We start from the raw sequence: 14094 nt of genomic DNA on the forward strand, positions 1-14094 counted from the left end.
CGAAGATACAAGTCTCTCAGGGGCAGCCCGTCGGGGTAGGCAAGGTAGGCGCCGCCTACCCTCTTCAAATGTAGTACAATAATATAAATTATTAATATAAATTACTTATTTCAAAATTGTAATTTATAAATTTTGACACAATATCTACAATAAAATAGCAAAAATTATCCAAATTATTTTTAAAAATATCCAAAAAATTTTCTCCGTAGTTATAATTATTGTACGCTCCTTGTAGTATCAGTAGTACTGTATACTGTATAGATTCTATATTCTCCTTGGTCAGGCACTCGGGAACGTAGCCTGAAATAGAACGACGCCAACACCGAATTGACGTGCGATCTCTCTCTGTTTACGCGATCGTAGCGACCGTATTCTACGATTTTGAACGGGCGGATAGGCACAGAGTCTTATAGCCGGACCTACAAAATTTTATCAGTTGCTTCTCTTGTGTCTTGTGAAACTGTTTTAAAATAATTGTTTTTTGATTTTGGCTGTTATTAGTAGGTTAAGTATTGAATAAAACTAGGTAGGACAATTTAAATTTGTTTATGAAAACTGAATAATGTGTTACTAGATTATATAGATAATTAAAAATTTAAAGCGAGGTTAATTGTTAACTTATCAATTTATTCGAATAGTAAATTATTATTTGATACATAAATAAAATAAGTAATATTTGACGTTGTTGAAACGTAGGTGTGTTAGTTTTATTGGTGGAAAAACTTTAGTCATCGAATATGAATATTTTAAACGATGTAATATGCAGTTTGATCGAGACGTCTTTTTCAAGGCGCCAAAATCAAGAAAGATTAATAATTATTTCAATGGGCCGGCCTTTACAAAATTTAACAATTTTATCCACAGATAAGACAAAAGACAATCAACCATTTTCGAGATCGTTTAAAACAATATGTTATGAAAATCATAAATGGCTAAGCGGAAGTTATTTTAAAAATTCACTTTTCTGTTGGCCTTGTCTGTTGCTCTTAAATTTGAAGCAAAATGTTTATGTGAGTCAGGGATATTCAGATTTGAAAAATTTATCAGCTAGTGTAAAAAAACATGAATCTTCGAAAGAACATTTAAACAATTGCTTAGATTTAAAACGGTTAGAAAAAAATAAACAAACTACTGACAGTGCTTTCGCTGGACATATTTCTCTATCTAATAAGATATATAATGAAGAAGTTGAAAAAGATTAAAGAAGTTGAAGAAATTGATGTTACAATTCTTTTAGCAAAACAAGAACTTACATTTCGCGGTCGTGATGAGAGCCATAATTCTTCAAACATGGGTAATTTTAAAGAAATTTTTAATTTAGTAGTTAAACGCGATCAGGAAATCCAGGATCATGTTAAAAAATAGAAGGGGTGTTCACGGGTTTGTCAAAAACAATACAAAATGATTTAATAGATTGTCTTGCCGATTACGTAAAAAATGAAATTTCAACAGAAATTAATGAAAGTCAATTTTTTTCTATACTAGCTGACGATACTACTGATATAACCGAAAAATCACAGTGTACTTTAACAATCCGTTTTGTTAACAAAGTTGGTCAGGTAACAGAAAGATTTTTAGGGTTTTTTTATGTTAGCGATAATAGATCTGCAGACGCTCTATATAGTTTAATTTCAAACGTGCTTGAGCCATATGATTACAAAAATAAATTAATTGCTCAATTTTACGATGGTGCAAGTGTAATGGCTGGCTCTTTAAACGGATTACAATCAAAAATTAAAGTAGATGCTCCAAAAGCAATTTTTACACATTGTTGCGCTCATAGATTACATTTAGTATTGCAAGACGGCTCAAAATGTATTACAAACTGTAGGATATTTTTTGTCGCCTACCCGAAGTATATGTGTAGCCTACCCGCATACTGAGGTCACGAGCCGCCACTGAAGTCTCTAAAAGAATCATACGACCCGTTGTGATGTATGGAAGTGAAACGTGGACGATAACAAAGGCAAACGAAGAGAGACTACTTGTTTGGGAAAGAAGAATCCTAAGGAAGATCTTTGGTCCTGTGCTGGATGAAGCGTCAGGACAATATAGGATAAGAACTAACAAAGAGCTCGAAGAACTTTACCCAGACGCCATCATAAACGAAATAAAGTCCAGAAGACTCCAATGGGCAGGACACCTCGTCTTCTGACCAAAGAACAGTAAGACTGGTGTGGGAGGAAGTCCCAACTGGAAGGAGACCACGCGGACGCCCTCGACCCCGGTGGCGAGATAATATATCAGGAGACCTAAGCGCGATGGGCGTGGAGAATTGGATGGAGGTTGCTCAAGACAGAAAACAGTGGAGGCATGTTGTCGAGTCGGCTAAAACGCACGAAGGGTTGTAACGCCACGGAGTAAGTAAGTAAGTAAGTCGACCATTGGTTGCATCTTCTGCACAATTATGAATCGGTAGCGCTGTTTTGCTAAGGAACTTTTTATATTCTTTAGTTACCAAATTGAGTCGGCGAAGGTGTGGTGGTGGGACGTCGATCAGCACTGATAGCCAATGGGTTGGTGTGGATTTGATTACTCCAGAGATCATTCTTATGGTGTTATTTAGCTGGACATCAACCTTTTGAACGTGAACACTGTTGATCCATATTGGTGTACAATATTCAGCTGCAAAATAAACAAGAGCTAAGCCTGAAACCATGTTGTGCAGCAGAACATCTGAATGATGTTATTTTTGGTTATTAGCTTCTCAGCAACTATACTTAAATGTTCTCTAAAGCTTAATGCTCTGTCCAACGTCACGTCTGAAATTTTGGATGTTTATTAGGTTGACTCGTGTATTATCAAAGTGGACTTGACGTCAAATTGTTGTTTAGGTAAAAGCAGGTTACTTCGATTTTAAAGGCGGTGGGGCAGTCTCCAATTTAGAAAGTAACTTCCCATAAATCTATGTCTTCCATCAGAATTTATTCAGCTTTTTGTAGGGATTTTGTTTGTATTAATAAAGCCCAGTCATCTGCGATGTAAAGCAGTGGTGCAAGTACCGAGCCTTGTGGCAGACCATAAAAAACACGAAATAAAAAGAAACGTATACTCAGTTTTATTCAAAGATATTTTTAACAATACTTTGTAAAATTAAATTACAAAACTAAATCGATTTATCACAGATATTAAATTAAATAATTTCGGAACTATCTAAATCAATCGTAGTTTTCCGCCTCTTAAAATTCCTCTTAGTTCCTTTCAACGATTCTATCTTCCTTTTCTTGGCATCTTTCTTTTTCTCGTGTCTCTTGATCTTCTTTTTGGCGAAACTCTCTGGATCGGTCACAGCCAGCTGCGTTCTCGACCGTTTTCTTTCTGCTCTCTTAATAGATAAGTGTTGCTGTTGTTTCGTTATAGTTTCGGTATACTTTTCGACGCCGACTTTTGCTTTTATTAGATTTGATACTTCTTTGGATAGATGCCTCAAGGGAGCATTTTTCTCTTCTGTAGTAGCTAATTCTCGTACCTAAAAATGAATACAATATTAATCAATTATATTAATAACTAGTGTGACCAACTAGCCCGAAAAATCCGGGACATGGCCCGAATTACGAAGTCGTGTCCCGGCGTCCCGGACAATGGTTCCGGGCCATCCGAATTTTCAACGTTTTGGCAAAATTCTCTTTTGAAATTTTGAATAAGTTATTTTTTTCTTGAATTCTTCTCATTTTTACTTAAATTTCATCGGTCGACAAATAATATGATAGTAAGAAGTAATCAACGTAAAAATGTTCAGAAACTGTTTTCTTGTTGTATGTTTGACAATTATATTTTTGATAGGATTAAGCCACAATTGGTTGTAATGATAATTACATTTTTATATTAACCTAAGGTTATATGCTTTTTCTCATGAGCATCTTTCAGTGCTTCACAGTTTTTCGATTTCATTCTACCGCATTAAATTGTATGTGACAGAAAAAAACGCACGTCGGTGATTACATTTCATCGGTGACATTTATAACATTTATTCTAGTTGTCAATAGATGGCGCAATAATCGAAAAAAAATTATTTACGAATTATATAATATATCTACGAATATAATCTGTATAATTTATAAGACTATACAAATCAAAGAAAACACTATTTTATAAATGCAATAAACACAATTGATTTGTTTTTATGCCAAATTGCAAATAAAATGTGACAACTGTCAGATTTAACTAAAATGTCATGTCACTAAAATGTATATTATCACGGACTTACCTTTTTTCTATCATTTGTGACGCATTGAAAAATGCTCATGAAAAGAAGCATATTTGCATGGAAATCCAACATCAGTTGATTTTCAAATTTTTCGTTTTTGAGGACGATTTTCGAATTTGAAGTCGAAACGTCAAAAACTAACAAAAGTATAATTATCATTACAAACAATTGTGGCTTAATCCGCTTAATCCCATCAAAATATCATTTTCAACATAAAAATGTTAAATAATCAATTAAAAGATGATATTAAACTTGTATTTAAAAAAATGGCCCGATTTTCGTTCAAAAGTCCCGGATTTTAGGAATTTTTTTCAGCCTTGTCCCGAATTCGACTGAATTGGAGTTGGTCACACTATTAATAACACTAGGTAATACTGTAACTAATAGTTTACTTTAATCAAAAATGAATAACCATTTTCAATTTCGTTGCAAAACGAAAATACAGCCGCATCATATTCCAGTCCAATCAGAGAGTGCAGCAAGCACCTCTACCGGTTTCGAAACTTATTAGTCTCTCATCAGGAGGCACATATGCTGCTCTCTCTGATCCAACCAACACAAACCCCAGCGTGCAGTCACGGATTGCAACGAACGAAATGGCATAGATACCCTAGCGGCAACTGCTAACAAAAGACTAAGTTTTCACTCTAATGGCATATAAAACAAAGTAATGTTACTCTACATACCACCAGACTGAAAACAATGGGAACCTTCTCTGGTTACACCTCCGAGGCTTCTACAATTTTCAAGCCATACGGATGCTGAAACTAAGGAAGATGAGGGAATTTTACAATTTATAATTCACGTCCCATCTGCTCAGCGCGGCAAAGTTCCAACGAGAATGGTTCCCATCGTACTCCAATCAGAGTAAACATGTAAATCAAAAATGAATAACCATTTTCAATTTCGTTGCAAAACGAAAATACAGCCGCATCATATTCTAGTCCAATCAGAGAGTGCAGCAAGCAACTCCGTATGGTTCCGTACAAAGGGAACCATTCTCGTTGAAACTTTACCGCGCTGAGCAGATGGGACGTGAATTATAAATTGTAAAGTTCCCTCATCTTCCTTAGTCTCAGCATCCGTATGGCTTGCAAATTGTAGAAGCCTCGGAGGAGTAACCAGAGAAGGTTCCCATTGTTTTCAGTCTGGTGGGATGTAAAGTAACATTACGTTGTTTTATATGCCATTAGAGTGAAAACTTAGTCTTTTCTTTTCCTTTAATCGTTTTCTACACTCACTTTATCTTTCCTCGTTAGAGGTCGCTAAATGCATGTGTTGATATATTATTTTATATAATTGCCAACCAGTCGGTGCGTTTGGATTCAGGTCAGTCTTCTTACAAGCCTCTCTGATGACGAGTAGGCCTAGAAACACGTGCCAGAGGATGGTAAGAGACTCGAATTGAATCGAAACGCAACCGTCTATGTTTATAATAATAGTAAGTTGCCTACATTTGGCGCGACTTTGGCGTAACTTATCCAATATTTTGGATATTGGATCACTTAAATTGAATAGCAAATTACATATATATTAAAAATCTGAAGTTTTTGGTGAAATTTGTTGACAGATTAAAAATCAACTAAACAAATATTAAAACTAATACAAAAAATAATAGAACAAAACAGAATACCACAAGAATGGAGATCAAGCATCCTAATACCTCTCTTCAAAAAAGGAGACAAATCGGACCCGGATAATTACAGAGGAATTAACTTATTAAAAACAACATTAAAATTAACAACCGAAGTGATAACAAACAAATTGAATGAAATTATACCATTAGCAGAAGAACAACAAGGTTTTAGGTCGGGAAGGTCATGGCACTGACGCTATATTTATAATGAGGCAAGTTCAAGAGAAATCGTTGGAATAGAACAAACCGGCATATTTATGTTTCGTGGACCTTAAGAAAGCATTTGACAGGGACACATTAAAGGACGGTATCCATTTGTTATACTCAAGAGAGGTACCTCTAGGAATAATTAAAACGATCGAAAACATCTACCAGAACAACACAATAAAAGTAAAAGTGGAAGATGAACTAACTGACCCAAATGAAGCCAGCAATGGGATAAGACAGGGGGATTCCTTGAGTCCTTTATTGTTCAACCTGATCATGGATGAAATAATAAAAAAAAGTAAGAACTAAAAAAGGATACCAAATGGGAGAAAAACAACTTAACATAATCCGTTATGCGGACGATGCAATACTAATATCTCAAAGTGAAGATGATTTACAACGTATGCTGCACCAATTTAACATAATCGCCAGAAAATTTAACATGTTAATTTCCTCAAAAAAGACAAAATGCATCGTTATAACAGCAGATCTAATAAGATGTAAATTTGAGCTGGAAGGTCAGATAATAGAACAAGTGATGGAATTAAATACCTAGGCATCACACTATCTAGCTACGGAAGGCTCGAAACAGAAGTGGAAGATCAAGTGAATAGAGCAAACAGAGTCGCAGGTTGCCTGAATGAGACAATATGGAGAAATAAAAATATTGGAAAAGAAATGAAAGGTAGAATTTACAAAACAGTCATCAGACCAATAATGACATACGGCAGAAACACGACCCGACACAGAGAGGACAAAAGATTGCTCGAAACAGCGGAGATGAAAACCCTTTGAAAAATCGATGGTAAGACTCTTATCTATGGGACATTAATAATTGGGTAAGAAACAGAAGAATAGAATGGAATGACCACATACGCCGAATGACAACAAATAGGGTAGTCAGGACAGCGAGAGACGGTTTCCCAATAGGAAGACGATCAGTGGGAAGACCATGAAAACGATGGAACGACAACTTACTAGAGGCACATTGAAAAAACAGACAGAGTCATGTCTATACAAAAAGAAGAAGAGAAGAAGTTAAAAATGAATATACAGCAGCTCTTTTTTCTAAAAACAAACAGAACACTTCTGTTATGCCAAGCCAGCCTAAACTGCTCACGATGCAAGAGGACTTTCCTGCGGTCGGCGCGGTCGCCTTGTCTTTCGACTTAGGGAGCCAGGTTGGGACCACTGAGGACGAACGTCCATGGACCATATTTATCTGACCCCGTTTGCTTGTTCATAGATGTTTACATTTACAAAGACGTCCATAAAGGACATATTCACGTATTATATAATATACAATGCTTGATAATATCCAGGTATGATGAATATTCTGGTATTAAATTATATATTTATTGCCAGGCGGAGAACAAGTTTTTACCTAAAGTTTTATTGTCGCTTCAATAATAAGACCATTATTAAATCTTAGACCAGTTCATAACCGTCAATTTTGTTTATTGAGTTTATTTTGTTTATTATTTATTGTCTAAATAAGGCGTGATTGTCTAAATAAATCAGATATACCCTAATGAACAATCCCGTGCATCTATGATTCGTACAGTATAAATACTCATGCGCGTCATAGCAAGTGACGTCACATGATACCAACACAAAATATTTAAGTCGTAGGTCTGTTCGTTCTTAGAATCTTTTAGTCAAGTACACTGGAATTACAGCCACTAGACATACTATATACGCGTAGAAATAATATTTGAAGATTTCTATTAACGTAAACTTAAAAAAATACACCACAACTTGTTTCACTTAATTTGTATAAGTGGATTATAAAGCGTTTTTATGAAGCACATTTGTTCGGAACACACTGTAACTGTAATCGAACGAAGGTGATATTTTGGCATAAATTGTTAACATTTATTTGACAGTTGCGGTGTTGACACTTCAAAGGGCCTAGCCTGGTAAGATGATGAAAAGTGCTCCCAACTCGATTCGAATTCCTTATAGGTCACCGTTTAGCATATATAGTGAAACTAACTTTCTGAAATTTTTAGCCCCATAGGTGGTCATGTGACCCACCTAGAGCCTAATTAGGGTTTTTATTTTTTTATCTCAGCCGCATCGAATACTAGCGAAAAACTTTAAATAAAAAAGTTTAAAAAGTTCTGTCCGAAAAATTTCTTTTTTAATTTTTGGCGGGAAATTTAAATTTTAAAACGATTTTAAAATTTTAAATGAGTATAAAAAAATAACTAAGACATTCGTTTTCACGAAAAAAATATATAAAGTGTATTTTTGCGCAATGTTTTACCCTGAATTTTTTCACATTTTTAAAATTGGTGAAACGCACCTTTAAAAATAAAAAACCGCATTTTTTCGGTTTTTTTTTTCGTTCTTTGATACAATTTTATACATATTTTTCAAAGAAGGTAACACCGTCACTAGACTAGGTAAAAAACTGAAAAATAATTGGGGTTTGCTTAATAAAAATTTTTTGTAACGCCATCCATTTTCAAGATACAGGTCGTTGAAGAAAACAAAATTTTACACATTTTTTACGATTTTGCCGAATTTTGCCATTGTAATAAAACTTGGCGGGTTTTAAGAGGTAGTTATTGTGCATGTTTTGACATACGATTAAGGATTTGATATTCATCATTGGAGCGCATAGGGGTAATGGTCTGAACTTTTCAAAGAAAAAAGATAGTACGCCACTGACATATTTTAAATTAACAATCGTTTTTGAATTCCTCGTTCAATTTGTGACAAAAAATGTATCTTCCTATTTTTTCATACGACGCGCCATTTTTATTCAAAAAATAAAACATCTTAACCCTTACAAAGTATTCGAACTTCTAGTAGTTTCTACATCTACATAATATTATGTCTGTCCGCTATAACTTGTCCCATGCGGTACGATTCATTTTCAATCAAATAAAGTCAAAACATAAATTGAAACGAACGTCCATGTGTATATACATTTTGTATACTGTATACTATATACTACACACATCGGCGTACGTTTCACTTTCTGTTTTGACTTAATTTGATTGAAAATGAATCGTACCGCATGGGAAAAGTTGTAGCGGACGGACTAACATAAACTCGTACATGCATTATAAAAACTAATTCGAATACTTTGGAAGCGTTAAGCTATTTTATTTTTTGCAGCAAAACGGCGCGTCTTATGAAAAAATTAAAAGATAGTTTTTTTATCGCAAATTGAACGAGGAATTCAAAAATGATTATTAATTTGAAATATGTCAGTGGCGTACTATCTTTTTGTTTTGAAAAGTTCAGACCATTACCCCTATGCGCGCCAATGATGAATATCAAATCCTTAATTGTATGTCAAAACATGCACAATAACTACCTCTTAAAACCCGCCAAGTTTTATTACAATGTTGCCAGTAGTTTCGGCAAAATCGTAAAAAATGTGTAAAATTCTGTTTTCTTCAACGCCCTGAATCTTGAAAAATGGATGGCGTTACAAAAAAATTTTATTAAGCAAACCCCAATTATTTTTCAGTTTTTCAGTTTCAGTTTACCTATTCTAGTGACGGTGTTACCTTTTTTGAAAAATATGTATAAAATTGTATCAAATAACGAAAAAAAAAACCGAAAAAATGCGATTTTTTTATTATTAAAAGTTCGTTTCACCAATTTTAAAAATTTGAAAATATTCAGAGGGAAACATTGTGCAAAAATACACGTTATATATTTTTTTCGTGAAAGCGAATGTCTTAGTTATTTTTTTATACTCATTTAAAATTTTAAAATCGTTCTAAAATTTAAATTTCCCGCCAAAAATTAAAAAAAAAATATTCGGACAGAACTTTTTAAAGCTTACAACTTTTTTATTTAAAGTTTTTCGCTAGTTCCCGATGCGGCTGAGATAAAAAATAAAAGCATAAAAACCCTAATTGGGCTCTAGGTGGGTCACATGACCACCTAGGGGGCTAAAAATTTCAGAAAGTTAGTTTCACTATATATGTTAAACGGTGACCTATATGGAATTCGAATCGAGTTGGGGGCACTTTTCATCATCTTACCCGGCTGCATATTTACAGATGCTTGCGTGTGTAGACACCAGGGTGTTGAAATCAGTTAGGGTTTGGAGAAACGGTACATTTACAGATGCTAGCGCGTGATGACACCACGGTGTTGAAACCAGTTAGGGTTTGGAAACACAGTACGTTTACAGACGCTAGCGTGTGTTGACACTAGGGTGTTGAAATCAGTTAGGGTTTGTAAAAACAGTACATTTACAAATACTAACAGATTTGGACACCAGAGTGTTGAAACCAGCTAGCTTTTTTAGTGGTTATACATGCGTAGATGCTAACGGCTATTGACTTTGATTTTATATACCTACTGTTGTGGAAAAATATTTAAGTGATTTAGGTATTAGTAAATAATTAAACGTTGTTGGGATATAAACAATAATATATTAACACAAAAGAACAACATAAAAATCATGTTGTTCTGAAGCTATGTGCTTGTGGCATTTTTATAATTAACTATTTAGATGGGAAATAAGCCACAATTAAATAAAAAAAAATAATTTTATTTACGGTTCGACACCCAAATCGGGTGTCGTTGTCAAAATACAAAATACGTACTACTAGATTAAACAAAAATGTTGTTGTTTAGTAAAAAATACTTTAAAATGTATAATATATGTATGAATTGCCCATATAAATGAGTCAGATTAAAAAAATTATTAGTAGAATTTTTTACTAAGCAACATTTTTGTTTAATGGGCCATAGCTAAACAAATTGTTTTACTAAACAACATGTTTGGTAAAGAATGGGCCATAGCTTAATCTCAGGTTCCTGAAGTTAAAATAGGCCGATTTAAGCTAACTTACCTTAGTACAAAGTTTATAATAACCGAGATACAGGGTGTCAAAGTTAAACTTTTGTTTTATTTATTATTGAATATTTCCTGACAGATATGAGATAACAACATGAAATTTGGTATGTGGGGTTTTTTTGGGTCAAGAAAACTAAATTCCCTACCAAAAATTATATATTGCCCAGAGGGCGCCACATACGCCTTTCAGCACTTATTTATTACGTTAAATTTTTTTATCCCTCACTCTGTATCATTTTGACATTAAAATTTTTATTCTCCTATTAGTTTTACTTAAAAAAGCTATACTTCTTTCATCTCTCTCAACTCAACTGTTTTCGAAATAAACGCATTTTAAATCTGCGATACACCATCATTTTTAGCATAATATCATTGTAGTTACACCCGAAAAATAACTTAAAACCATAATAATTGCGCCAGTTCTCAAATTTATGGCATTGCATCGCAAATTTCATTTGAAGAAATTTGCGATACATTTTTGGATAATTTTATGGTTTTAAGTTATTTTTCTGATGTAACTACAATGATATTATGCTAAAAATTATGTTGCACCGCAGATTTAAAATGCGTTTATCTCGTAAACGGTTGAGTTTAGGGAGATGAAAGAGATATACCTTTTTTAAGTAAAACTAATAGGGGAATACAAATTTTAATGTCAAAATTATACGGAGTGACGGATAAAAAAAATTGAACGTATTAAATGAGTGCTGAAAGGCGTATGTGGCGCCCTCTGGGCAACACATAACTTTTGGTAGGGAATTTAGTTTTCTCGTCCCGAAAAACCCCCACATACCAAATTTCGTGTTGATATCTCATGCTTGTCAGGAAATATTCAATAATAAATAAAAAAAAAAGATTAACTTTGACACCCTGTATCTCGGTTATTATAAACTTTGTACTGAGGTAAGTTAGCTTAAATCGGCCTATTTTAACCTCAGAAACCTGAGGTTAAGCTATGGCCCATTCTTTACCAAACACCCTGTAGTAGTATTTTTTATTTTGACGACACCCGATTTGGGCATCGAAACGTTAATAAAATTATTTTTTTCAATTTAATTGTGGCTTATTTCCCATCTAAATAGTTAATTATAAAAATTCCACAAGCAAATAGCTTCAGAGCAACATTATTTTTTATGTTGTTCTTTTGTGTTAATATATTATTGTTTATATCCCAACAACGTTTAATTATTTACTAATACCAAAATCACTTAAATATTTTTCAACAGCAGTAGGTATATACAATCAAAGTCAATAGCCGTTAGCATTTATGCATGTATATTAATTACTAAAAAAGCTAGCTGGATTCAACACTCTGGTGTCCAAATCTGCTAATATTTGTAAATGTACTGTTTTTCCAAACCCTAACTGATTTCAACACCCTAGTGTCAACACACGCTAGCGTCTGTAAACATACTGTTTTTCCAAACCCTAACTGATTTCAACACCGTGGTGTCAACACGCGCTAGCATGTGTAAATGTACTGTTTTTCCAAACCCTAACTGATTTCAACACCCTGGTGTCTACACACGCAAGCATCTGAAAATATGCTACCCGGCTAGGCCCTTTGTTTTTATTGTGTGCTATAAGTATTATTTGTTTTATTGTATTTATTTTTTTATTATTTACTTTAACGCAAGATTATTACTTAATCTTTTCTATTTCTAATTTTTTAGTTTATTTACATTGAATATTACTTTGTTTTTTTTTTGTATGATCCACTTCTGCAATAATTATGTGATGTATTTGACTTAAAATGAATTCGGGATTTTTTTTGTCATTTGGCAACAACGTCAACTTCATACGTCAACGTCAACAAATACGATCTCTGACGTAGATAATGACGTGCAACTGTATTAATACTGTACCAACCATACGTAACTATAAATATTGTTGGGCTTACCAATGGTGCTACTAAATGATGTAGTATAGGTAAAACATTTTCAGTTTCTACAGCTGCAGCCACTCCAGCTATCCATTTAAACACTTCGGTTCTCAACGTTGTACTCACAGCATTCTCTACTATTTCAGTGTTGATTATTTTGCGCATTCGTTTTGTCAGCCACAACAGATTTGGTTTGTTCTCCGACACTGGAAGGTTTTGCAACAATTTGGCTATGAAGACGAGATTTTTGACTACCTATGGAAGAAGAAATAACTATATTTTAAGTAATGAATTAATAATAAACAAAGTAAGATAATTAACTTCACTCTTCAAGTTCAATAGATCTCCCTCCGTTTCTTTCTCTCACTCTCTCTACATTTCACTCGCTCTCTCTATATACATCTCACTACCTGTTTGTGTGTGTGTATCTGTCAATCTAGATATCTCTATATCTACATACCAAGATATATAGATTGACATGAGAGACAGATTCTCTCTGTCTCACTATAAAAATGAAATTAAAACTTTCTATACAAAGAGGAACTTTGTATAGAACCAATAATAAAAACTTATAACGTGAGGTTAAGATTGAAAATTTATGGATTACTTAAATGTTACGAAAATTTTCAGTATTTCGTTATTATGAACTATTGTTTCTTTTTGTGTTATATTTCGGGGTTAAAGGAAACGTCAAACAATAACGTTTGCACATAATTTCCCCTTGTTTCCATATTAAAAATTTGAAAAATATATAGGGAATAATCACATGTTCTGACATGTCATTCCTATTACAGCAAGCATTTTCTTGGCTAGAATTAGTGACGAGTTTATATGACGTCATTATTACATTTAGTGAGATTGGAAATTGTAACTGACGTTTGTCATAATATAGGAGGTTAATATAATGTCAAATTATTGTTTTCAAATTCTATTTTATTTATTTAGTTTATATTTTAACGATAGTTTATTTTTTAACCAACTTCACTTTCTCTTCCTTATCCTTGATTGGTCGATTAGGTTCGTAGTGGTTTTGTTGTATGGTAGGTTTAGTTAAGCGTTTATTTTAAGAAATGTTGCTGGCTAAATGGGCGCACCTCCCAAAGGACATAAAAGAAGAAAAAAAATAAACAAACAAAAATCTTACATAACCTTGTATAGGACAACATTACTTTGACACTTATATTACAGATAGTTATCTTTGTTTCACACTATTTAAAGACAAAGAGAAACAGTGTAGCCGGTAGTTGCTGTGGTAAATACATGCATGTTTTTTATTTGGCAACGGCGCTTTCCTGCTAAACTTAACGATAGCAAAAAAAATAATATGT

At 33.6% G+C, this 14094-nt stretch overlaps 1 protein-coding gene across 1 annotated transcript in view; it reads right to left on the bottom strand.

Annotated features, from left to right (window-relative positions):
• Positions 1–3035: 3035 nt before the first annotated feature.
• The window catches only part of LOC114330079 (small subunit processome component 20 homolog), a 107008-nt gene continuing 95949 nt past the window's right edge, over positions 3036–14094 (bottom strand). The window contains exons 18-19 of the mRNA XM_050642607.1: positions 12785–13021; positions 3036–3469 (exon numbers count right to left, since the gene is read on the bottom strand). Coding sequence (XP_050498564.1) covers positions 3134–3469; positions 12785–13021 — 573 coding nt within the window. The 3' untranslated portion in view covers positions 3036–3133. The remainder of the gene's footprint in view (positions 3470–12784; positions 13022–14094) is intronic.

The sequence above is a fragment of the Diabrotica virgifera genome, chromosome 2, assembly GCF_917563875.1.
Source record: "Diabrotica virgifera virgifera chromosome 2, PGI_DIABVI_V3a".
Lineage (NCBI taxonomy): Eukaryota > Metazoa > Arthropoda > Insecta > Coleoptera > Chrysomelidae > Diabrotica > Diabrotica virgifera.